The sequence below is a fragment of the Cydia strobilella genome, chromosome 16, assembly GCF_947568885.1.
Source record: "Cydia strobilella chromosome 16, ilCydStro3.1, whole genome shotgun sequence".
Classification (NCBI taxonomy): domain Eukaryota; kingdom Metazoa; phylum Arthropoda; class Insecta; order Lepidoptera; family Tortricidae; genus Cydia; species Cydia strobilella.
The window spans coordinates 10,371,281-10,397,690 of record NC_086056.1 but is presented as its reverse complement, the minus strand read 5'-3'; the positions used below and the strand labels follow the sequence as shown (position 1 = coordinate 10,397,690).

The 26,410-nt window shown below is 42.9% G+C and overlaps 1 protein-coding gene and 1 non-coding gene across 2 annotated transcripts; both read left to right on the top strand.

Moving 5' to 3' along the window:
- The first annotated feature begins 1,233 nt into the window (after positions 1–1,233).
- LOC134748478 (exocyst complex component 5) lies at positions 1,234–24,660 on the top strand. Its single transcript, XM_063683280.1, has 15 exons — positions 1,234–1,481; positions 1,784–1,915; positions 3,143–3,250; positions 3,659–3,856; positions 4,915–5,163; positions 5,382–5,477; positions 5,734–5,855; positions 8,958–9,185; positions 13,667–13,826; positions 14,473–14,616; positions 15,442–15,530; positions 16,687–16,876; positions 17,500–17,656; positions 18,009–18,181; positions 23,117–24,660. The coding sequence occupies exons 1-15, from the start codon at positions 1,449–1,451 to the stop codon at positions 23,210–23,212; spliced, it is 2,175 nt and encodes a 724-aa protein (XP_063539350.1). The 5' UTR covers positions 1,234–1,448; the 3' UTR covers positions 23,213–24,660.
- Positions 18,796–18,868, top strand: Trnaa-agc (transfer RNA alanine (anticodon AGC)). Its single transcript has one exon. It is a non-coding gene; the product is annotated as a tRNA-Ala (tRNA).
- Positions 24,661–26,410: the final 1,750 nt, after the last annotated feature.

Below are 26,410 nucleotides of genomic sequence, written 5' to 3'. Positions count from 1 at the left end.
AATAACCCGACCAAATTACGTAGGTTGTTTCTGGTATGTTGTCAGGAATGTTAAAAGGTGTTTTTAATTTTGTCGCATTGCGTATGTTCTGTCCCTCACGGTGCACATCTATATAAAATACTAGGTGTCGGGTTTAGGTACTTCAGTGTATGGTGGCGCCGCCTATTTACTGTTTTTTACGGTCACTTTTTGATACATGAAGATTCATTTCCTTAACTCTACCCAGGGACCGGCCCGCTATCCCTTATCGGGGTTTTATAAGGGTATTGCATAAGGCTTAACTCACCATACCCTTTGCCAGACGAAACCCTTTGTTTTGCTTTTAAAAACCCTTATATAAAGCTACCACATTTGAGTAATCGGTAGCCCAAATACCCTTACAAAACCCTTATCATCCGCTCACCAACACCTTGGATATTGCTTATAAGGGTTAGCCTTATAAAGGGCTTCCCTTTTAGCATATAAGCGTGCTAATTTAAGTCGTCTACCTTGTTCATAAAGCACACATTACTTCGAATCCGAGCGATCGTCGGCGGCGACGGCGGCGTTCTTTGACTAGGCACGTATTTTCTTTCCTTTTCATACACTACCGTAGATATATACTAATCCTGTCTCTTTCACGCAAAGGGAAACCTTTATAAAAAGCGCTTAAAGATAAGGGTAACCCTTATTAAGAGCTAGCCTTATTTTTGGTTAGCTTTTCGGTAAGGGTTAGTCAAACGTAAGGGTATGAATGGGCTTGCAGTTCAAAAGGGAAAGTCTTTCAATGTGTTAGCCGTGTTTAAGTGTCGCCCATTGAAAGGGTTTTATCGCGGAAAGGGTTGTCCGGTCCCTGACTCTACCTTCCATATCTATGATGTTGACCATGGAGACTATATAAAGGAGCCAAATCTCTATGTATGAAAAGTGTCCATCAAAAAACAGTAATTAGGCGGCGCCACCATACACCGAAATACTACCAAAACAACCTACGTAATTTGGTCGGGTTATTTGTTGGTTCATGTTATACTCATGTCCCAGAGCCTAACTAGCGCCACCGGAGAGATTAGGAACTATTATTTAAAGCTAAAAGTGGTCACTTTTGCAACAATTCTGCCATAAGAGATTGGCATCCTTTCTATACCATCCATAATGTTGACCATATGTTGACAGTTGACGTTTTGGACAACTAAGTTGACAGTTGACAGTTTATTTTGTTGCTGAACCCCTATTCGTATTAATTAAAAATATTGTTAATGTCGTTTATCTCTCTTATTTATGTGTAACGAGCGAGATTTGAATAGCGAAAATGTTTTGATTACATATTTGTCGTATTAGATCATATTAAATAGGTCACCGCAGTGCCTCCCACTGTAAGGAATGTAATATATTTTTTTCGTTTTTCCTCAACTTAACGCTTTATCTACTTATAGAATTGTGTGTGATTTTGATAAACATTATCATTCAAGATGATGAACCAGTATATAAAAGAGTTAGAACAAGTAAGTAGAAGTGCAAGAAGTAATCGAAAATATATCCCATTTAACATCCATTAATTTAACACTTTCAAAACTTTGATGTTGTGTGTAAATATAACTCGATTGTGATTTGGATATAAATTACAATATTCAATCCAAATTTTTCATTTGCTCATCAATTCGTGATTAGTCTCAATGTAATTAGAATAAAATTTGAAGTCATAATTTGGTTTAGTTTAGTTGGATTTAAGAGATGAAACATAAGTAGTTTTGTTAATTGTAGTTTTGTAAGTATACCTAGTGATATTATAATTAACATTTCACAGGAGCCATTTGATCCAGATGAGTTTGTAGAGAGAATGGTGAGACGGAGCATGCAGGAGTCGAGACTCAAGGACGATGAATTTGACCCAGAAATGATACATGACATATTCACTCAGGCAATACAGGATTTAAAGGTAAATTTAATGTAATTTTTTACTTTTATAATTAAAATCTCTCTCTCCATTGTCCATAAGTATTTTACCAACCTTTTTTTGCAGCTTATTCTTAAAATACATGATAAAGATTTTAGGTTTCAACAGGTTATTTATTTATGTTAAAATTTTGACTATTAACTCAAATAAATTAACGTCTTTTTGAATTGCCCGGTAACCCTATCTTTCTTCTTGTAATTCTCGAGAAAGCCTATAGTCAACCAGTAGACTTATATTAGATACATACATTGGCGTTTTGGGTGCGCGGATGTTTTACACTAGCAAAAAAATTGGTAATAACTGTAAAAACAGGAACTATTTTAACATTTCTAAACACATTTGGAGCTTATTAGATTTTTAATTCATACTTGGGTAATTATTTTACGATAAGCAAAGTTACACAAAATCATTCCCGCACCCAAAACCCCCATGTATGATTATATTGATTATGATAATATAGTATAGATATTGTGTACTAATTCGATTACGTGCAATGGGGTTTACTTACAAGCGTTCAACCATTGCCATAATAATAACTTCTTACTAACCACCTCTGTGAAATGGTAAGATTATACGTAAGTACATTTGTCTTTGTAGTAGATTGACTTTAGTGGTACTTTCTATCAAAGACGTTTTGGGACTAGACAAAAAGGTCTTACTAAATCAATTTTCCATTTGGTCACCTTAATTTGGTTAGTAAAGACCAAAGGGACCCAAGGCTCTAGAAACAGAGGACATTCACTAGCCAGGTGGGACTAAATAATTGCACTAGACGAAGTCAGATGGAAACAGCTGGAGGAGGCTTTTAGCCAGAAGACGTCTACAGAAGAAAAATCAATGAAGTTTTAACTTAATATTTCCAAACAATTATCTGTAGAATAAAGGCTCGGCCAAACACAAGGCACGACGCAGCGCCGCGGTCGCGCGGCGCGACCACCGCCCATGCTAACAGGTTAGCGACGTCAAACAGACTTCGTCCCGCCAGCATCGCGCCCCGCTTCTGTTCGCGCGTGCGATGAGGGCGTGTTGAGAGCGCGAGGCCGGCGCGATCCGCGCGCGACATGTTTGATTGAACAGGCATCACGCGGCGCGAGCGCGGCGCGGACGCGGCGCTGCGTCGTGCCTTGTGTTTGGCCGAGCCTTAAATAGTTTAAAATAAAAAAAAATTAAATCAATTTTGCTATAGTACCTATTATTTAACATTGGCAGGTGCTGCAAGAAAGGCAAGAGAGAAAGTGTGCAAGATTAGAACAGTCAGTGCAGGAGGAGGAGAAATTATACGGAGACAAGCTAGCTGAGATCATGGAACAGCACACTGTGAGTGTTTCATCATTTGTATTTTATAACATTTAAAACTATTGCGTTTTGAACACAATCATATTAAATGTTGTAATATTTGTATTTTAGGTAATATCAATGTACTGTAATGTAGTGTAATTTGTATAGGTATTTTCATTGGATATTTCTTAGTAGCTTTATGGTAAATGAACGCAGCAATAAGATACAAAATCTAGCTAATATAACTAGTACAAACAGAACACAAATCACTGACCATTGGCAAAGCTTATTGATAATATTTCCACGATATCTGCCATAGGTCTGTCACCGTGAAATCTTTCGCTGGACTTTATTGTATGAAATTTCATAGTTAATTGCTGATTACCGTTGATCAGTAAGTAAATTCTGGTTGGTGCAACTGTCCCCAAGTTAGTTTTGTTCTTCCAGCACTGCGTGAACGTGTTCAGCTCCCTCGACGAGCGCATGTCCCGCTGCGGCGGGCGAGCGCTGGACGTGGGCGAGAAGCTCGGCGCCGCCCGAGCGCCGCGCGCCCGCGCCGCCGCCGCCCGCGACCTGCTGGCTCATCTAGCCCACTTCCTTAGCCCTGGACCGGTGCATACGGAACTATTCAACGACCCAAGCAAGGTGCGATATATATTTTGCCAAAGGACTGTCTCATTTCAAACCTAGACAGAGAGAATCATACTTGTCTTACTAGTACTAGCACCCAAAAGAAAAGGATGAGTATAGTTTCTTTAATTCTTTTTTACTGGCAATTTGGTTTGACCAACTATATAAACGAACGCATGTCCCGTTGCAGCGGAGGTGTGCTAAATGTATGTAATGTAATTTAATGTATTATAAGGACCCATTTGCATGCTGCCAAAAACAGCTAAAAAGGCTAGACCATGTAACTTTTATAATATCTATGTAAAACCCTTTTTATGTGCAAATAAATGATTATGATTATGCGAGAAACTTGGCGCCGCTCGAGCGCAGGCGCCTGTTACCTGTTAGCACTCTTCGCGCATTTCTTGAGCCCTGGACCGGTGCATACTGAACTATTTAACGACCCTAGCAAGGTATGATAATATAATGTCGCCATCAGATATGTAATTTGAAAAAAGCAAACCAACTGTTATCAAGACATTAAAGATTCAAAGATACATTTATTTCGTCATCATGGGTTACATTTACATAAGGTGTCAGTTTAGGTAATAGGTCCATGTGCCTTTCGGCGTGCGACATAAAAATATAACTAAACTAAAATTCAATTACCTAAGAATACTTACGTGTTGAAATATTCTTAACGTGTTTAACATGTTAAAGTGCATATAATAATAATAGTGCCGCTCCCCTATATCTGATGGCTACCTACTGTCTTGATGATGATGGTATATTTCGCTACTAGAACAAACTCCGCTTTGCTGTTTCGAAATCATGGTTTCACTAATAAAATAAGAAGAAATGTTAAATCATTATTTTCGTGCTCTACCTACTAATTAGGTGTGATGGAATCATTCATTCCAACTCGTCGCGGAGTGCTGCGACCCGTAGTCTGCGCCGGTCCGTCACCGTCAACGCAAGCTCCTGATGACACTCCTCGGTACGGAGTGAAACATGTCGAGCGTTTTTCGACTTAAAATACGTGAGTGACCCGTTATTAATATATATTTAATATATAAAAAATCTCTTGATTTCAGCTAAACGATGCAGCCGATGTCATCCAAAAGCTTCACACCATCGCCCAAGAACTGCCCCCCGACAAATTCGAAGTAGCCAAAAAGAAAATCGAAGCCAAATACGACGAGATCGAACGCAACCTCATAGAGGAGTTCGTGAAAGCCCAAAACCAAGGGGATATGGCTAAGATGAAAGATATCGCTAATATTATGACCAACTTTAAAGGTTACTCGCAGTGTGTCGACGCTTATATAGAGACCAGTCAAATGGTGAGTGGCCTAGGTTTAATGTGACACTTCCGGTTTTAGTTTATCAACTAAATACAATCGTCCAAAGTTTTTGACAATTTGTACAACTTATTGCAGACAAAATCCACTGACGCTGAGTTAAAAGTGCTAATGTGAGCTAGTATTTCCTTTTGTCTCACAGATAGACATAGGACATAAAAATTATAAATCGTTTCCATGACTAGGACATTTTCTTTCAGAACACCCTGATGGGCAAGGATATTTTCTCTTCCGTCTTATCCCTCTGCAAGAAGAACTACAATATCATCAGCGCAGTATTCTCCAACCCGGAGCAGGTGAGAACAAAACGAGTTACAAATGGTATCACAACGGTAAGGTCAACAATGCGCATGTGACTTCTCTGGTATTGCAAGCGTCCATTGGCGGTGGAGGCCACTTTCAATCTGGCACGCTGTATGCTTGTTTGCAAACACTGTGTTGTGTATACCTGTACGCTAAATTCAAAATTTTATAAGATTATCAACTTTGTACTCTGTACTGTGCTGTTCGTACAGCGCCATTTACATGTGCTCAACTAACTTCTTCCAACAGGTAATGAGCAAGTTCGTGCTCAACATTTTCCACCTGAAGCTGCAGAAGTACATTCAAACCAAACTCGCGGACAAGAATGATGTGGAGAAATACTTGAGGAATCTTTATGATATGTACACAAGGTTAGTTGTAGTGAGGAATTAGTTGTTTCTTGCTTACCTTTTTTTTTTCGCTTTATAGTCATAATTGTGTCCTAAATTGTGCATCATTAAATAGGAGCGCTCTCAAGTGATACTTTAGTGTTACCTATTCAATTGTATGGCATAGTACCTATTATAAACAGAAAACAAATAACTATAAATATAGATTAAGGTCAATCAGCTGTTTGATGGCCCCGTCTTAAGTACCTAATACGTGATGAAACCAGGCCTCCTTCACTCGCTCAAAGCCACGCGCTATATGCCTACTGCTCGGCGTATCGTCGACGATATAATCGACAGAGGGCCGCCGAACCAGGCCTCCTTCACTCGCTCAAAGCCACGCGCTATATGCCTACCGCTCGGCGTATCGTCGACGATATAATCGACAGAGGGCCGCCGAACGCCCGCCTGAGCGCTCGCACCACACGTTTCCCGCGCTTACGCTTCGAAATGCCGAAACCACGTAATTATTGTGCAGTAGATGGGTGTAAAAGTCAAAAAACAAAAGAAAATTTGTCGTTTTTTTAGGGTTCCTTACCCAAAGGGTAAAAACGGCACCCTATTACCAAAGATAGATATAACTCCGTAATAGATGGATACAGTCTAAGGAAAAAACGTGCCTCGAAAATCAAGAAAATTTGATTCTCGTTCAGAGGGCGCTACTAGTTTTGGCCTACAGTCGTATAGATGGCGTTGACGGTTTCGTTTGTTGTTATTTAACAATTTTAACGCATATCAGTGAAAGAACATGGGTCAAAATAATAAAAATAATTAATGCAAATAAAAAAGATCATTTATCTATATTTAAATACATTCTATCGTATTTTTATAAATCTTCATTTTTAGTTTTAAAGTGTGTCGACAGATGGCAGTGAATTTACTGGGGTTACAAAATTTACTATGACAATACCGCTCTAGTATAAGTTACTCTATGCTATTACTAAGACTCCGCTGCCGCTGTCCGTCTGTCACCAGGCTGTATCTCATGAACCGTGATAGCTAGACAGTTGAAATTTTCACAGATGATGTATTTCTGTTGCCGCTATAACAACAAATACTAAAAAGTACGGAACCCTCGGTGGGCGAGTCCGACTCGCACTTGGCCGGTTTTTTCATTTCCGAGAGACGAAGAAAGGTGAGTAGTATTTTAAATCTATCTTTATGAATTTTGTCACTATTTATTTCTTTGAACATAAGTAGATAAATCGTAAATTAAGGAGTTTTTTGAGTCAGGTATTATGAGTGTTGTTTTTAAATATTTGATTGACTAATATAAAATATGGTTGATTCGCAACATTCGTTTTATTACAATAATAACATAAGTAACAGTACAACCCTAGCGCATTCTTACGATGACGCGTTGGCACGTGGCTCGCACGGCGAGCAAGGCAGTCTCGACTCTTTGTGCGCATACTTATGGTACATTTCTTCTCGTCCTGAGCAGCAGGTATTATTATTAAGATTTTGTAGGCTTTTATAGAGTAGGTATTTTCGCTTTTGTATGGGAATGATGTATCTGTTACGTAGTAACTATTTATTAATCTGTGGCCGAACGCCCGCCTGAGCGCTCGCACCGCACGTTTCCCGCGCTTACGCTTCGAAATGCCGAAACCACGTAATTATTGTGCAGTAGATGGGTGTAAAAGTCAAAAAACAAAAGAAATTTTTTTCGTTTTTTAGGGTTCCTTACCCAAAGGGTAAAAACGGCACCCTATTACCAAAGATAGATATAACTCCGTAATAAATGGATACAGTCTAAGGAAAAAACGTGCCTCGAAAATCAAGAAAATTTGATTCTCGTTCAGAGGGCGCTACTAGTTTTGGCCTACAGTCGTATAGATGGCGTTTACGGTTTCGTTTGTTATTTAACAATTTTAACGCATATCAGTGAAAGAACATGGGTCAAAATCATAAAAATAATGAATGCAAATAAAAAAATCATTTATCTACATTTAAATACATTCTATCGTATTTTTAAAAATCTTCATTTTTAGTTTTAAAGTGTGTCGACAGATGGCAGTGAATTTACATGGGTTACAAAATTTACTATGACAGTACCGCTCTAGTATAAGTTACTCTATGCTATTACTAAGACTCCGCTGCCGCTGTCCGTCTGTCACCAGGCTGTATCTCATGAACCGTGATAGCTAGACAGTTGAAATTTTCACAGATGATGTATTTCTGTTGCCGCTATAATAACAAATACTAAAAAGTACGGAACCCTCGGTGGGCGAGTCCGACTCGCACTTGGCCGGTTTTTTCATTTCCGAGAGACAAAGAAAGGTGAGTAGTATTTTAAATCTATATTTATGAATTTTGTCACTATTTATTTCTTTGAACATAAGTAGATAAATCGTAAATTAAGGAGTTTTTTGAGTCAGGTATTATAAGTGTTGTTTTTAAATATTTGATTGACTAATATAAAATATGGTTGATTCGCAACATTCGTTTTATTACAATAATAACATAAGTAACAGTACAACCCTAGCGCATTCTTACGATGACGCGTTGGCACGTGGCTCGCACGGCGAGCAAGGCAGTCTCGACTCTTTGTGCGCCATACTTATGGTACATTTCTTCTCGTCCTGAGCAGCAGGTATTATTATTAAGTTTTTGTAGGCTATTATAGAGTAGGTATTTTCGCTTTTGTATGGGAATGATGTATCTGTTACGTAGTAATTATTTATTAATCTGTGATGAAACGTACCTAATGGGATCGGAGTCGACCGTTACTCGGAATAATTTAAGCTGGCTTGTACAAAATAATACTAATTCAAATTAAAAATTAAAAGTTGTTACTGTAATTTTCCAGATCTTTTTATTTTGTTTTTTGGTTGTGAACTACACACAGATTGGGAATCCATCTTTTTCCCTTTTTAATGCCACGCCTATCGTGCGCAACGTGTCATCGTGAATCTTGACGCAATTCTCAAAAGTTGAAAGTGACAGTCGATGTCTTTAGCGGCCAAAGGGTTAAGCTACAACTATGATTGTGTTGGCAGACCTTAAAGACTGAATAAAAGCTAAACTAGTGTTATAAGATTGATTGATTGAGTGATTATAAGGCGTTTTTTACCTTACCAGCACCCAACGAGCTTGCGACGACTTGGTATCAGCTGGTTTCATAACCGACTCGGGCAACACCTCCCCCGGCTCTCTCCGGCGCTCGGCGCTGGTGAACGGCGCGCTAGCGGGCGCCGCCGACGGATACGCCGCGCTCGAGTGTCGCCGCCTCCGCGCGCTGCTCGCCAGCCTGCTGCATGCTTACTACAGCGACAAGGGGCATGTGAAGCGGCAGATACAGGGCACGGGGTGAGTGCTACACACACTAGTAGCAGCTGGTCTCATAACCGACTCGGGCAACACCTCCCCCGGCTCTCTCCGGCGCTCGGCGCTGGTGAACGGCGCGCTAGCGGGCGCCGCCGACGGATACGCCGCGCTCGAGTGTCGCCGCCTCCGCGCGCTGCTCGCCAGCCTGCTGCATGCTTACTACAGCGACAAGGGGCATGTGAAGCGGCAGATACAGGGCACGGGGTGAGTGCTACACACACTAGTAGCAGCTGGTCTCATAACCGACTCGGGCAACACCTCCCCCGGCTCTCTCCGGCGCTCGGCGCTGGTGAACGGCGCGCTAGCGGGCGCCGCCGACGGATACGCCGCGCTCGAGTGTCGCCGCCTCCGCGCGCTGCTCGCCAGCCTGCTGCATGCTTACTACAGCGACAAGGGGCATGTGAAGCGGCAGATACAGGGCACGGGGTGAGTGCTACACACACTAGTAGCAGCTGGTCTCATAACCGACTCGGGCAACACCTCCCCCGGCTCTCTCCGGCGCTCGGCGCTGGTGAACGGCGCGCTAGCGGGCGCCGCCGACGGATACGCCGCGCTCGAGTGTCGCCGCCTCCGCGCGCTGCTCGCCAGCCTGCTGCATGCTTACTACAGCGACAAGGGGCATGTGAAGCGGCAGATACAGGGCACGGGGTGAGTGCTACACACACTAGTAGCAGCTGGTCTCATAACCGACTCGGGCAACACCTCCCCCGGCTCTCTCCGGCGCTCGGCGCTGGTGAACGGCGCGCTAGCGGGCGCCGCCGACGGATACGCCGCGCTCGAGTGTCGCCGCCTCCGCGCGCTGCTCGCCAGCCTGCTGCATGCTTACTACAGCGACAAGGGGCATGTGAAGCGGCAGATACAGGGCACGGGGTGAGTGCTACACACACTAGTAGCAGCTGGTCTCATAACCGACTCGGGCAACACCTCCCCCGGCTCTCTCCGGCGCTCGGCGCTGGTGAACGGCGCGCTAGCGGGCGCCGCCGACGGATACGCCGCGCTCGAGTGTCGCCGCCTCCGCGCGCTGCTCGCCAGCCTGCTGCATGCTTACTACAGCGACAAGGGGCATGTGAAGCGGCAGATACAGGGCACGGGGTGAGTGCTACACACACTAGTAGCAGCTGGTCTCATAACCGACTCGGGCAACACCTCCCCCGGCTCTCTCCGGCGCTCGGCGCTGGTGAACGGCGCGCTAGCGGGCGCCGCCGACGGATACGCCGCGCTCGAGTGTCGCCGCCTCCGCGCGCTGCTCGCCAGCCTGCTGCATGCTTACTACAGCGACAAGGGGCATGTGAAGCGGCAGATACAGGGCACGGGGTGAGTGCTACACACACTAGTAGCAGCTGGTCTCATAACCGACTCGGGCAACACCTCCCCCGGCTCTCTCCGGCGCTCGGCGCTGGTGAACGGCGCGCTAGCGGGCGCCGCCGACGGATACGCCGCGCTCGAGTGTCGCCGCCTCCGCGCGCTGCTCGCCAGCCTGCTGCATGCTTACTACAGCGACAAGGGGCATGTGAAGCGGCAGATACAGGGCACGGGGTGAGTGCTACACACACTAGTAGCAGCTGGTCTCATAACCGACTCGGGCAACACCTCCCCCGGCTCTCTCCGGCGCTCGGCGCTGGTGAACGGCGCGCTAGCGGGCGCCGCCGACGGATACGCCGCGCTCGAGTGTCGCCGCCTCCGCGCGCTGCTCGCCAGCCTGCTGCATGCTTACTACAGCGACAAGGGGCATGTGAAGCGGCAGATACAGGGCACGGGGTGAGTGCTACACACACTAGTAGCAGCTGGTCTCATAACCGACTCGGGCAACACCTCCCCCGGCTCTCTCCGGCGCTCGGCGCTGGTGAACGGCGCGCTAGCGGGCGCCGCCGACGGATACGCCGCGCTCGAGTGTCGCCGCCTCCGCGCGCTGCTCGCCAGCCTGCTGCATGCTTACTACAGCGACAAGGGGCATGTGAAGCGGCAGATACAGGGCACGGGGTGAGTGCTACACACACTAGTAGCAGCTGGTCTCATAACCGACTCGGGCAACACCTCCCCCGGCTCTCTCCGGCGCTCGGCGCTGGTGAACGGCGCGCTAGCGGGCGCCGCCGACGGATACGCCGCGCTCGAGTGTCGCCGCCTCCGCGCGCTGCTCGCCAGCCTGCTGCATGCTTACTACAGCGACAAGGGGCATGTGAAGCGGCAGATACAGGGCACGGGGTGAGTGCTACACACACTAGTAGCAGCTGGTCTCATAACCGACTCGGGCAACACCTCCCCCGGCTCTCTCCGGCGCTCGGCGCTGGTGAACGGCGCGCTAGCGGGCGCCGCCGACGGATACGCCGCGCTCGAGTGTCGCCGCCTCCGCGCGCTGCTCGCCAGCCTGCTGCATGCTTACTACAGCGACAAGGGGCATGTGAAGCGGCAGATACAGGGCACGGGGTGAGTGCTACACACACTAGTAGCAGCTGGTCTCATAACCGACTCGGGCAACACCTCCCCCGGCTCTCTCCGGCGCTCGGCGCTGGTGAACGGCGCGCTAGCGGGCGCCGCCGACGGATACGCCGCGCTCGAGTGTCGCCGCCTCCGCGCGCTGCTCGCCAGCCTGCTGCATGCTTACTACAGCGACAAGGGGCATGTGAAGCGGCAGATACAGGGCACGGGGTGAGTGCTACACACACTAGTAGCAGCTGGTCTCATAACCGACTCGGGCAACACCTCCCCCGGCTCTCTCCGGCGCTCGGCGCTGGTGAACGGCGCGCTAGCGGGCGCCGCCGACGGATACGCCGCGCTCGAGTGTCGCCGCCTCCGCGCGCTGCTCGCCAGCCTGCTGCATGCTTACTACAGCGACAAGGGGCATGTGAAGCGGCAGATACAGGGCACGGGGTGAGTGCAACACACTCTAGTAGCAGCTGGTCTCATAACCGACTCGGGCAACACCTCCCCCGGCTCTCTCCGGCGCTCGGCGCTGGTGAACGGCGCGCTAGCGGGCGCCGCCGACGGATACGCCGCGCTCGAGTGTCGCCGCCTCCGCGCGCTGCTCGCCAGCCTGCTGCATGCTTACTACAGCGACAAGGGGCATGTGAAGCGGCAGATACAGGGCACGGGGTGAGTGCTACACACACTAGTAGCAGCTGGTCTCATAACCGACTCGGGCAACACCTCCCCCGGCTCTCTCCGGCGCTCGGCGCTGGTGAACGGCGCGCTAGCGGGCGCCGCCGACGGATACGCCGCGCTCGAGTGTCGCCGCCTCCGCGCGCTGCTCGCCAGCCTGCTGCATGCTTACTACAGCGACAAGGGGCATGTGAAGCGGCAGATACAGGGCACGGGGTGAGTGCTACACACACTAGTAGCAGCTGGTCTCATAACCGACTCGGGCAACACCTCCCCCGGCTCTCTCCGGCGCTCGGCGCTGGTGAACGGCGCGCTAGCGGGCGCCGCCGACGGATACGCCGCGCTCGAGTGTCGCCGCCTCCGCGCGCTGCTCGCCAGCCTGCTGCATGCTTACTACAGCGACAAGGGGCATGTGAAGCGGCAGATACAGGGCACGGGGTGAGTGCTACACACACTAGTAGCAGCTGGTCTCATAACCGACTCGGGCAACACCTCCCCCGGCTCTCTCCGGCGCTCGGCGCTGGTGAACGGCGCGCTAGCGGGCGCCGCCGACGGATACGCCGCGCTCGAGTGTCGCCGCCTCCGCGCGCTGCTCGCCAGCCTGCTGCATGCTTACTACAGCGACAAGGGGCATGTGAAGCGGCAGATACAGGGCACGGGGTGAGTGCTACACACACTAGTAGCAGCTGGTCTCATAACCGACTCGGGCAACACCTCCCCCGGCTCTCTCCGGCGCTCGGCGCTGGTGAACGGCGCGCTAGCGGGCGCCGCCGACGGATACGCCGCGCTCGAGTGTCGCCGCCTCCGCGCGCTGCTCGCCAGCCTGCTGCATGCTTACTACAGCGACAAGGGGCATGTGAAGCGGCAGATACAGGGCACGGGGTGAGTGCTACACACACTAGTAGCAGCTGGTCTCATAACCGACTCGGGCAACACCTCCCCCGGCTCTCTCCGGCGCTCGGCGCTGGTGAACGGCGCGCTAGCGGGCGCCGCCGACGGATACGCCGCGCTCGAGTGTCGCCGCCTCCGCGCGCTGCTCGCCAGCCTGCTGCATGCTTACTACAGCGACAAGGGGCATGTGAAGCGGCAGATACAGGGCACGGGGTGAGTGCTACACACACACACTAGTAGCAGCTGGTTTGCAACCGTTCAAAAATGAATTAAGTATCATTTGGCGATTTTAACAAGCATCACTATATAGTATAAAACAAAGTCGATTCCTGCTGTCTGTAACTACGCAACGGATTTTGATGCGGTTTTTTTTAATAGATAGAGTGATTCAACAGGAATGTTTATATGTTTATATTGCACCCGTGCGAAGCCGGGGCGGATCGCCAGTTTATTATAAAAATCAAAACTATATCCAGATTCCAAGAACTGCGTCGCGATTTGCAAGCCGTGATCGGGACCCGAGCGAACATCAACATCGCTCAGATCGAGAACTACGGCGGCGAGACGTTCCTGAGCGAGTCGCTCGTCAGCAGGATGCTGAGCGAGGCGAAGACGTCCTTCACTAGGTGCAAGACTGTAAGTAAATGTTTTCAAAGATTAAAATTACTGTGGGTTCATAACACATACGGCAAAAAACGAATCAATATACACAGAATATAGTTTCCTAGGAAAAAAATGGCCTATCTCAAAATGTTAACAATGCCAAATTTAATACTTGTTTTTTTAGCATTCTCAGAAAATCAGCAGCAGTAGCAGTTCTTATACTCGTTTAGACTCAAATAACCAAATGTAATCTTGTTATATTGTTTCGCGCAGGTGATGGGAGTAGATATTGAAACACCTTAAGAGTGATAAGTACGTAATAAGAATTAAGAACATATATTCTCTAAATACCTGCCTATATACTACACATGTTAGGTTGCCCTGACACAAGCAATATGCGTTTATGTCACAGTAAACCAGTGAGTTACTGCTAAACACTGAAAGTGGCTACTTGCCATATTACAAGACTTGGCCGCTAATACCTTGTTTCAGGTAGTCCGTTGAGAGCAGGGTAATGAGCAGAGACATAGTAAATGCCATCCTGCTCATGCTCATGACGCCCTAGGTTGCCGTCAGAGGCAGTTTCATGAGTAGGATGATGTTTACATTATGCCTCTCACCCTGGGGTATAAAACGCGCTTTGTATGCTTTAATAGCTGTCACTCTGTCACTATTTCAGCTATGCACTCCCAACGAGCTGGCAGGCACCACGACCGCTCTCTTGGACGTCCTTATACAACACTTACTGGTCGAGCACGTTGACTACGCGTTAGATCTGGGCCTGCAGTCCATACCCATCGCCGAGAGCAAGTCCCCGCCACAGGTACCCATCGATTTCTGGCTTTTTGGAAAAATTTGGCATAGCATGCTTTTTAATCCCGGTTACAATCTCAGTTACTACCGTCATAGAGTAACTTATACTAGAGCGGTACTTTCATAGTAAATTTTGTAACCACAGTAAATTCACTGCCATCTATCGACACACTTTAAAGCTAAAAATGAAGATTTATAAAAATACGATAAAATGTATTTAAATTTTATTTTTTAGGTATTTATTTTAAGATTAGTTTTATTTATTTATAGTTTTAGTTTTTTAAGTTTTATATGTATTTCTAATTGTTATTACATGAATAAATATTTTAAATATGGATAAATTAGTTTTTTTATTTGCATTAATTATTTTTATGATTTTGACCCATGTTCTTTTACTGATATGCGTTAAAATTGTTAAAAACAAACGAATCCGTCAACGCCATCTATACGACAATAGGCCAAAGCTAGTAGCGCCCAGTGATCGAGAATCAAGTTTTCTTGATTTTCGAGGCACGTTTTTTCCTTAGACTGTATCCATCTATTACGGAGTTATATCTGTCTTTGCTACCGTGGAGCCCAGTCTCAGCTTTCAGACTTTCTTCTCCACCTCACACGGTCTTCGGCAGCCGAATCGTCGAAAATTTGTCTGCGATGGCGTTTAATTGACTACAAAAAGACAAAAAGATATGAGGCAACATATCTTTTGTCATGGCAATAATATCGGCGAGATATTTTTTACGAATGGCCGAACAAAGACTTCGCTTTACATGAGATCCCATTTTAGACGTACAAAAAGACTACAAATTCTCTTACTTACAGTTGTTTTATTTTACAGATTTACTTCTTTGACACGGTGAAGGAATGTAACAAAATAGTAAAAATGTTTGAAGAACATTTTCAAGAATCCGTGCTACCTTGTATGAGGTAAGAATCGTATTTTCTAGGTATTAAAATAAATGTTATTACATTTTTGTTACCTAGATCATATTTATTATGTTGTTGCTAAAATAATCACGATTTCCAGAGTTACTCCTCACAAACGGTATGTGTTAATAATTATCACAGTTCTCTGTAATAAGCTTAACAACTAGACTTATATTGACCGGGGTTTAGACCGTGATTACCTTTTGTATTATTTATGAGCTCCCGATATTTCGACGCAGTTACATGCATCATGTTCCCGTGCGGGTGACTGAAGATAGCGGGTGGGTGTCAAAGTTGTGATGTAGTTGTGTAGGGTCTATATCCCGGTCAATATAAGTAGTGAAACTAACCGTGAATCATTCAAAACTCTAACCTTAACAACCTTTTTTTCTTGTGAATGGGTTTATTCTTCTGTTTAATTTTTTAATCCTTTTTGTGTTTTTCCTGCCATGTACTCCTACTGCTACTAACTCCTAGGCTTAGGGCCTTATCTCAAAATCTATATTTTGAAATTTATCTATGTCATAACTGTCTCTCAATTACTAAAACATCGACAGATTTGGAGATACGAATTCACAAATACAGATCTCGCAGTTTGGCAACCAATTGATACATGGTGCTTGCCCATGCCCTAATATTCATATGTATACCTACATTCGGTGTGCGTTTTCGCCTCATGCGGCTTGTACAGTCGCCATCAGATATATCGGAGCGGCTGAGGTGCTCAAATATATCTGAACACGCAGTTAACGCCTTGACAATAGAGGCGTGTTCAGATATTTTTGAGCACCCCGGCCGCTCCGATATATCTGATGGCGACTGTACAAGCTACATGCGGAAACATTTTAACTCCTTTTAATTGTAAGATAATTTCGCGTTGAGTGAGAAGTTACAAGCTATTACAAGACATTACAGTTGAGCCATAAGTATCTCACGAAATTCGACAAAATATGTTCAGACACTGCGCGTAAAATATCTGGCACGCCCTAAATGCTCTGCAAAAGGGGTATGTAAGATATAGTGGCTAGTACTTAAAACATATAATGTTTCGTGTTATATGGCCCTGCTATGCGTGTTTTGGAGTGTAGCGTGATATTCCGAGTGCGACAAATATATTACCCAATCTTTTACCATAACCTAAATTTGCATTTCACAGTTCCACGGCCAAACAAACCGAATGCGTAAACAAGAAAACCACTATAATGGAGCAGTTGGAAGCCAAAATGGACGCTGGACTCGAGCGAGCTATATCGGCTATTGTTGGTTGGGTGAAGTTGCATCTTCAGACCGAACAGAAGAAATCCGACTTCAAGCCAGAGGGGGACGTAGATACTCTGGCATCGCCTGTAAGTGTCCAGTATCGCATGATCTACTTACTCAAATACAGCATATGCCACTTTCTGCTACCACTAGTAAGTGAGAGACGAGCACTATGTCACGTCATGTCATGCGTGGTACATACCACCAAATTACGCCTGCATAGCCGGTTCTATACCGTACCGGTATTTATTTTATTATTTATTTAAAAATTACCAAAAGAGTGATCGATCTGAAATCACAAACAACTGTTTGTTCAATCATTGACAACAGGCGTTTGAAACTCTTAAAGGACTCAGGAGCTACATTTACATAAAAAAAAACAGTTTAATAAACAATGTACGTGTTTTAGTTCGGAAGTTTGTCAGTATTATTGTCGCCCTAAATTCCCGTTCGGTTTTGGTATTATTGAAGTAAAACTTCTTTGGACTAGGCTAGCGGGTAACTCAGATTTTTATTCTGACGGAAGTAATGCTCAGTAGTGACACGCTCAATAGGACACACCTCAAAGTGCCAACATAGCGATAAACGTCAAAGAAGTTTTACTTCAATTGCGCGTAAAGATTACACGCACACACTTTTTTATTATCACGTCACGTCTATGCTTCATACTTTAGATTAGTAATACTAATAATATACTCATTGTTGTCAGGCGTGTCAATCCGTGGTGTCCTACCTAAACAACGTAATGGAGAAGATTCACTCCGGGCTAGATGGCGAAAATCTGCAAGCCGTGACCTTGGAACTGGCCATCCGTTTACACCGGGTCATTTACGAGCATTTACAGAACTTCCAATTCAATTTCGCAGGTATTTAATTTTATAGATATATGTATAGCATATAATAATATCTATCTGGAACGGTAATTAGTACGCATGCACGCATGCACTTATTTTTTTATAAAGAAATGAATTGGTTTGTTAGAAATCACAATCCCCCTAATGAGGGCGCCACTGGACGGTCAGCGCCCTCTTAAGGGGGGCGGTGTCGGCGTTGAGCGTGCAAGCTCAGAGCGTGCGTCCGAACGCATTCCGTGGCTCATCTTGCGTTATAGCACTTTTTAGGGTTCCGTACCAAAAAGGTACAAAAGGAACCTTTATGGTGCGACTCTGTCCGCCCGTCCGTCTGTCTGTCACATTGCTAATTTTATATTTGTAACAGGGGCCATGGTAGCAATTTGCGACGTGAAAGAATACCGTTCGGTGGCTTGCGGTCGTGGCGCTAGCGCCGCGCCGCCGCCCGCGCACGCGCTGTTCGACGCGCTGCACGCGCTCTGCAACCTGCTGCTCGCCAAGCCCGAGAACCTGCACCAGGTGTGCGAGGGAGAGACTCTGGTGAGTATACCAGTTATATTGCCAGTAACAATGGTAGCCATGGTAACCCGCGGTCGAGGCACTTGCGGCGCGCACGCGCTGTTCGACGCGCTGCACGCGCTCTCCAACCTGCTGCTCGCCAAGCCCGAGAACCTGCACCAGGTGTGCGAGGGGGAGACGTGAGTATTTCAAGAGCCGAAGCCAAGATGCCAATCGTTTGCGCCGTAGCGAACGAAACGCTAATGTTAAAAAAAAACATGTTCATGTGATCAGCTGACGGTCTTTCCACCGCGATACAAACGGCTGACGATTTTTTAGCATCTAAACTATCATCTGACGTATTAACCGGGAGGCGATGGCTGACGAAATTTGCGTCTGGCTCGCGGTCCACAACGAAAATAATATATAACTAGACAAAACGTGAAATAAAAATAGAAATATTTATTTGCCAGAATACGTTACAATTAGGCCTTAATACAGTTTTAGAATCAGTATTCAGTCGACAGAAAGCCAACATGCAAAAACGTATGTAAATTGTACTGTTCGAACCACAGATTATTAACTAGTTGTTAGAACTAAAATATTATTATACAATGTATGGCTTGGAACCACTAATTTCGTCAGCCTTCTCAACTGGGGGTGTAGCTCAGATGGTAGAGCGCTCGCTTAGCATGCGAGAGGTACGGGGATCGATACCCCGCACCTCCAATGTTAACTTTTTGTATTTTTTGTTTTTCTTTTTAGTCGTTTACTTTTTAATTAAACCATAAAAATATTTTAATTAATAATAAGAAATGACTTATTTTACAAAGTAATTCCTATCTACCTAGGTAGTAGTAATATGGCTCATGTTTTTCTTTGATCTTCTTTTTATCTCTGCTGTTTAGTGTGTATTTATGTACTTAAGGTGGTTCGACTAGGTTACCCAAAGCTTAAACCCCGCTAGATGGCGTCACTTTCGCAAATTTTCAGGTTTTATTTTTTTGTGGAATAGTGTTGGTATCTGTATACTTAAAAGTATGTTTAGCGCACTCTTTACATAAATATTGAACTATTATAATAAACATGGAATACTTCATTAGTGCAAAAAACACTTTTAAAGTCGACAGAGTGTTTCTGTCATGCTATTTCCTACTATTACTCACACATGCAAACAGTGTTTCCGTGATGCTTGTAGTAGACAATTTCATGCAGTGTAAGTATGCTGCAATGGCGTTACGGTATGTTCGTGGAAATACATGCAAGAGGATTCAGGTTCGAGACTGGTACGACAGGGGTACTTTTTTTGTCCTTTTTGTGTTATCTTATGTTTCTTATACCTTTTATTCTTCGAATTCTTGTCCGATTCCGATATAACCGAAATATATTTCAGTGATATCGGAAACGGCTCTAACGATTTCGATGAAATTTGCTGTAAGGGGTTCGATCTAGCTAGGTCTTATATCTGGGAAAACGAGCATTTTTGAGTTTTTACTTATGTTTTCTTTTTCTCCCAGATATTCAGTATTATTAATAAATTAGTTTATAACGTTTTTTAAAAATATGTGACGTTTTGAACTAAAAGGTACCACATTGTCGGTTGTCGATTAGGTTGATTTCATTTTGAAGCTTTATGGAAATATGACAACAATAAGTAGGTACCCGTTTGGTTGAAAACGCCACATATATTGAAAACCTGACTTTCACAAATCTCACCTTTTTGGGTTCTTCCAACTCAGAAAGGATGGAGAATACTGACGATTCTTAGTAGCACTAGCCCAAGGAAGTCCAGGTTTGTAAGTGTTAGGTATCAGTTTTTTTTTTAAAGGGCTAAATATAGTTCTACAAGTAAAGCAATCCCTTACTGCCCAGCCTCTATAGTATTTTTCAAACTGGAAGGGTACGATGATAGATTTCATCTCCATACAATTTATAACCTAATAATGCCAAATGTTGCAAAATTATATTGAATTGAGATCTATCATCGTACCCTTGCAGTTTGAAATAGTTATTTACGATACAAGTGCGGAAAAGAGAAAATTCGAAACGAGTGGCGACAGATTAAAACACAACCGCAGAGAGTGTTTTAAATCGACACGAGTTGCGAATTACCTATTCGCACGTGTATCGTACAACGTTTTACAGTACATATGGCCCTTTAAACTTTCGACATATGCATGAAAAGTGCTCTTTACGCACTAGGGCGAGAAAGTTGCACCATATGTACTGTAAAATACTTTTTAGTACATATGGTGCTAAATATACGTTACCGCCCTAGTGCGGTAATTAGTACAATACGTGCATATATCGAAAATGTAAAGGGCCAATTATGTACTGTAAAACGTTGTACAATACACGTGCGAAAAGGTAATTCGCAACTCGTGTCGATTAAAACACTTCCTTCGGTCGTGTTTCAATTTATCGCCACTCGTTGCCAATTTCCTACTTTTCGCACTTGTATCGTAATGTACTAATAATAAAGTAGTAATTGTAAAATAAAATTAAAACTTTTTTTTATTTTATTTTTTGGATTCAAGTAGGTACAGTGAGTAACAACATTGCATGGCCTTCTAATTATAACTATTATAGAAAACGGGATATTTATCATGTTTATTTATATTATTTATTTCTCGATATTTTGGCCGGTCTTGCAAGACCAGTCGTTGTGGAGATCCCTGGGGAGGCCTATGTCCAGCAGTGGATGTCTTGTTGGTGTAGATGGATTCACACAACAAATGAAATAAAAAAAAATCATATTTGTTATCCGTAGTTGTCCCTGTACCTGAAAGAAAAATAATATCATGATAGCACAAAGTCTCTAATGTTATAGGAAGAAAGATGATGCAACAATATGGATTCTAATAGACAAAATTCCATAATTTTCATCCCCAGGAAATGTTTTATTTTACTTTATTGCAGTGAGGATGTCCTGATTTTTTCTGGCTAATGAAGGAAAACATTTTATTTCCAAGAATGCCTCTTCATTTTGCACAATACCTAAAAAAACCTAGAGTTAGTGACACATTGACTATTCGGCAACCAAAACAGTAATAATTACATTATATAGGTATTGTTCACTGCTTATATCTACCATTACGGAAGAAGTGAGAATTATTTTCTAAAAAGATCGGCACGAGAAAATTACAATGTACAATGAAGGAATGAAACTGTACCTACCTTACGAAACTTCACCATCATGAATTCCGCTTCAATTGAGTCTGAATTTTTCTGGATTTTCGCGGACCAGAACACCGATGATTTTTGTAAATTGATTTAGACGTTGCTATCATTTTCAATTTATACAAACAAATTGATGTCCACAATAAACATGACCCTATGTGTCAGTGTCAACACTGTCAAATAAAAATGCACTAAACACGACGGCACTGGACTTCCGGTTCGAGCGCCATCTTGATAGTTAGCATCGTGATTAATTACTTTGTTTTTTGCTTATTAATATTGTTTAAAGTGTAATATCGATAGCTTATTATACAGTAAACTAATGTGGTAGTGTGCAGTGAATGGAGAATTAATTTTGAAGCGCGTTTAACCACCATCTTGGAGTCAACGGCCGGTAGTCCACGTGCTTCTTGTAAAGTCTAGCTATCGATTTACAAGAGCTAACAAATCACCGTACACTGTCTTGTACAACCGTACAATTTTTGTCGTTTGTAAACCTCTCAATACCTTGATACTGGCGAAATAGTCCCACTGGGCTGAAGCCATAATTTTAAAAGAAGAAGAAGAAGAAGACGACGGCACTGCAAATCCTGCCAGGTCGGCCAGGCAACGTCGCCAACGTCATAGAGTGGCAACGCCGCACGCAACGTATTTGTACACGACATTTGTGACACACACATACGTAAAATTGATGAAAAAAATACGTTTTTTTATGTATGATTTCTGTATGAAACAAAGTTTTTCTATTAATTTAGCGCAAACGAATATTGAAAGTAGATAAATGAGCAAATATTTGTGTAGTAATAGTGTGTAGTGCCTTAATTAAAGCAGATTGAATTTTGTATGAAAATCGAACCACCTTAATAATGAACATTATGTACTTAATAATGAACCTCCAGGTCTGTTTCTTAAGTATGTTAAGTACATTTGTACTTCAAATCCATTTGTATATGTGACTGCTTGTGTTCTAAATAAACTAAAAATAAAAATAAAATAATATATTTTACCTTATCATTCTTACACAATAACTGAACAAAATATCTTATATTTTACTATTATTATAATCCGTTATTAATCCGAGATATATTTGTGGTATTTTCTATAAAAATGGTCCTTATTGTCGATGGCGCTTACGCCATTATTAACGATGCTCCGATATAAATACAATGCCGCGCGACGCTGTGCGGCGTAAGCGCCATCGACAATAAGGTCCCTTTTCATTGAAAATGCCCCATTTTGTTTTACGTTTAGAATGGGTATGGATTATTAAGCATATTTATTGTTTAAGAGAGTATTTTTAGATTTATATGTGTATATCTATTTTTATTTATTTAGTATTCATGTCACTAAAGATGACGGTCATGATATTATTTTATTGTCAAATCTGTGCAATTTCAAGAACTTTTTGATGAACAGTAGGTACAGTACAGTCGCCATCAGATATATCAGAGTGGCCGAAGTGCTCAAAAATATCTGAACACGTACTCTAGCGCCTTGACAATAGAGGCGTGTTCAGATATTTGTGAGCACCGTGGCCGCTCCTATATATGTATCTGATGGCGACTGACGCGACTGTACATTAAGATGGAGCAGAGATAGGTAATTAATAAAGACTGTTAATCGCCAACTCCATACAAATTAGGGTTTAAAAATTTCGTGCATTTGGAGTTGGAGTATGGGGGTTCACTAGATGGCGTTGAGCAATATTTTTTTTGCTTAGTGATGTAACCTTTTTTTTTTCTTTGTTTATTTTGTCGTGCCCATATCAGATTCATAGCAAGATGTTTTTGTTACTAGGCGGAGTTGGACCACTCGATCCTGCTGAACTTCATCCAGCTGCGGTCGGACTACAAGAGCCACAAGCTCTCGAGCTTCCTTAAGGGATTGTCGTAAATTACAAAAATTAATTTACGCTAGTAGGGTAAGGCGGTGAGTGATATCACCTCCGCTCCGGTGTGCGAGCGGGATACCGCAATAACACGCGCATAGTGTTGTCTCGCTCACACGCCACGCGTCACGCGTTGCTGTCGGAGCGGCGTGCGAATCGCATCCAGTGTTATAACCGCCTAAGATCGGGAAAGTACCTCAAAACCTTAAGTTAGCTCATTTTGTTTAAAGGAAACATTCTTTTATTTTTTTAAATAAACAAAACTGCATTCAAAGAATTTTCTTTTCTTTTTTACAATTTTGTCTAAAAATATTCTTGAATACTAAATATTCGATTTTATGGATATTTTGTACGACAGACTAGTGTAAGGCCTAATGTTTCTTGGAGAAATGTTATCATTTACATTAACCGTATTGAATAGTAGAATAAAATCGAGGGTTTTTTTTTTATTTGTAGTCGGTACGATTTCCGGGTGAAACAAGCTAATTTCAAAAAATCTTTTAAATGCAGTTTTGTTGCATTTTAAAAATAAAAATGAGCTCAGGGCCCATTCATTCTTTCCACACTGTATAATGTATGTTCCGCATTTAGTAATGTCGGGTTCGTTAGTATTTTTACATAAGTTTTAGTAATGCGTAGTACGGAGTGAAACATGTCGAGCGTTTTTCTACTTAAAATACGTGAGTGACCCGTTATTAATATATTTTATCGTAACCATGATTTTGAATGCACATGCACATGATCTGTGTAAGAATGTCCTATAATATATATATATATATATTCCATTTGCTACTGAAGAAGTATTTTTATTATTTTTTATATTATAGTTTTTTTTTTTTTATAACCTATACTTACCCTACTTCTAAAGAGAAGTAAGTAACGACTGTTAAATCTTTATACTAAGTCGCCCCTTAACATTGCGCTACTGGAAGAGGTTACATTAATTGAAATGAGAGCGCAACGCCATCTTTTGACTTCTCAGAGCCTTTTTAAGGAAGAAGGAACCCTTATTTTTTACCACATTGATGGCATACAAGCTACGAGCTTACGATTCGCTTTATTGTATAAGTAGTTACCGTTGCTCATGAACGGAGGAAACCCTATTATGTGCCTTGGCGTGGCACATGCCCGATAAAGTAAGATAAGGTGCTACGGACGCTAGTTTATTTCTACGCCAGAAAACTTTACCCACATTTACTTTGTTATCTGCCGGTGGTTACCAGTTTATAATTATTATTTGTCTTTGCGACAGGTATCTTTAGAAGTTAATTGGGTACAATGACCGCATTTTTTTATGTGTTTGCTGTTTATTTTACATCAAAGAAAAAAACTGTCCACCGATCTGAACCCGTCGTAAGATAACATTATTTTTTATTATGTTACTCATATTATTTACATAATTGTTATAACTTGTTTATAAGTAGATAAGAGTATTAAATTATTATTGTCTAGCGGTCGAGCTTTTATTGATACCTTTACCTAACCACAGTCTATATAACAATACAGTGATTCAACCAAGCCGTCTAGACAGGGCAATCGTGCGGGGTGCGAGAGGCGAGGGGTGGGTCGCGCGCACCCGAGCTGCATACATTGCCATTGTTAGTAGCTCGGTACCTACTACTTACGTGTCTTATTAATTTTACAGATTTTTGACAAGTTTTCAGTGAAAATAAAATACTTATGACATTGATGCATCACAAGGCGGTTTGTTTGCAGAGGACCTACCAGGAAACGCGAATCCGAAATTTCGCTATTTGCCTCTTTATCGCTCGAATATGTGACAGAGATGTTAGATAACGAAATTTCGATTTTCTTGTTTCGCGATAGACCCTCCGATTGTGGTAGTGGCGCCCCCTAAGCAGTTTCGCGTAATATTTCCTATTGTCACATGTTATTTTGGGCAGTTGTGTAATAGTACTATACGGTACATAAGTGCGAAAAATAGGAAATTACCTATTCGCACATGTATTGTACAATTGTACAACGTTTTACAGTACATATGGCCCTTTAAGTTTTCGACATAGTTGCGTAATGTGCTAAGTATCGCACTAGTGCCGTAAAATAGCACCATATGTACTGTAATAGTACATTTCGATGCTAGTGCGGAAAGTATGTCATTACTTCACGAGTACCGAGACGGACTCGGGACGAGTGAAGAATGACATATCCGCACGTGTATCGAACGACGTTTTTTAATACAGTTGCGAAAAAATAAGAAAAGCAACAAGTAAGGAATGGAATTAGAAACTTTTATATTATTAATTCTGTGACACTGACATCATTGACATTATGAAGAGGTGTTTTTCTAGCTTTTATTCCACTAGAATAGATTTTGTTATTATTATTGAACCCACTTCAATGAAAGTTTTTTTATCAAATGCATGTTCTATGAGACAGAAACAATTGTAAATATTAAAACATTGTACTATTATTACCTAAATATCGTTATTTACGATTATTTGTGTATCGTATATTTATAAAAACAATATCTAATGTTGCTTTTGGGAACTTAAAACATTCTTGCAGTAAGAAAATACGCCTCTTCTTTGACAGGCGTTCCGTTCCATTCAGACAACTTATTAAGAACGGTTTTTCAACATTAAAAAATAAACGTGTTATAATTAGTGATGTACCGACTATTGATTTGGCCGACTAGCCGACTAATCGGCGCTCCGATGGCCGATTAGTCGGCCGACTAGACGGCTAGTCGGCCAAATTCATAAATCATTATTTGTCTTTAAAGTTTACATTCAGATGGTCACTGCAGCAGCTATGTCTAAGTTAGGATGCATTTGTAAAACAATTTTCTTGTTCCTTTCGTCGTTTTAGCTTTTTGCGCGTAATTTTAATGCATTCTATTTCACATTTTAAGCAATTAAATGACAATTTAACCAAGGAAATGCATATGCTACAAGATATTACGGCATCAAATATTCGAATAAAAAATATTTCCTTCAAATACAAGCTTTATGCATAAATAAGCCAATTGCCATTTGAGCATTTTGAGCAAAATAGACTTTCCTTAAGGGACCCGCGCGCCTCAAATAATAAAAATTACATAGGCACTGTAATAAAACGTTTGTAATTGCAACCAACTACATAATATTGAATGGACTGCGACGACATACATACTTTTTTCATATTTCGGCAATACCTCTTTTTTGTGAGTCACATCACATTGTTTATTTGTAACATTTTATCTT

What these genes read in the sequence shown, in the direction of transcription:
- LOC134748478 (XM_063683280.1), top strand. Translation starts at nt 1,449, where the DNA reads ATGATGAACCAGTATATAAAAGAGTTAGAACAA. An exon ending in CGGCAGATACAGGGCACGGG is followed by an intron (nt 9,186 to 13,666) that starts GTGAGTGCTACA and finishes AACTATATCCAG; the next exon opens with ATTCCAAGAACTGCGTCGCG. An exon ending in CCTTCACTAGGTGCAAGACT is followed by an intron (nt 13,827 to 14,472) that starts GTAAGTAAATGT and finishes TCACTATTTCAG; the next exon opens with CTATGCACTCCCAACGAGCT.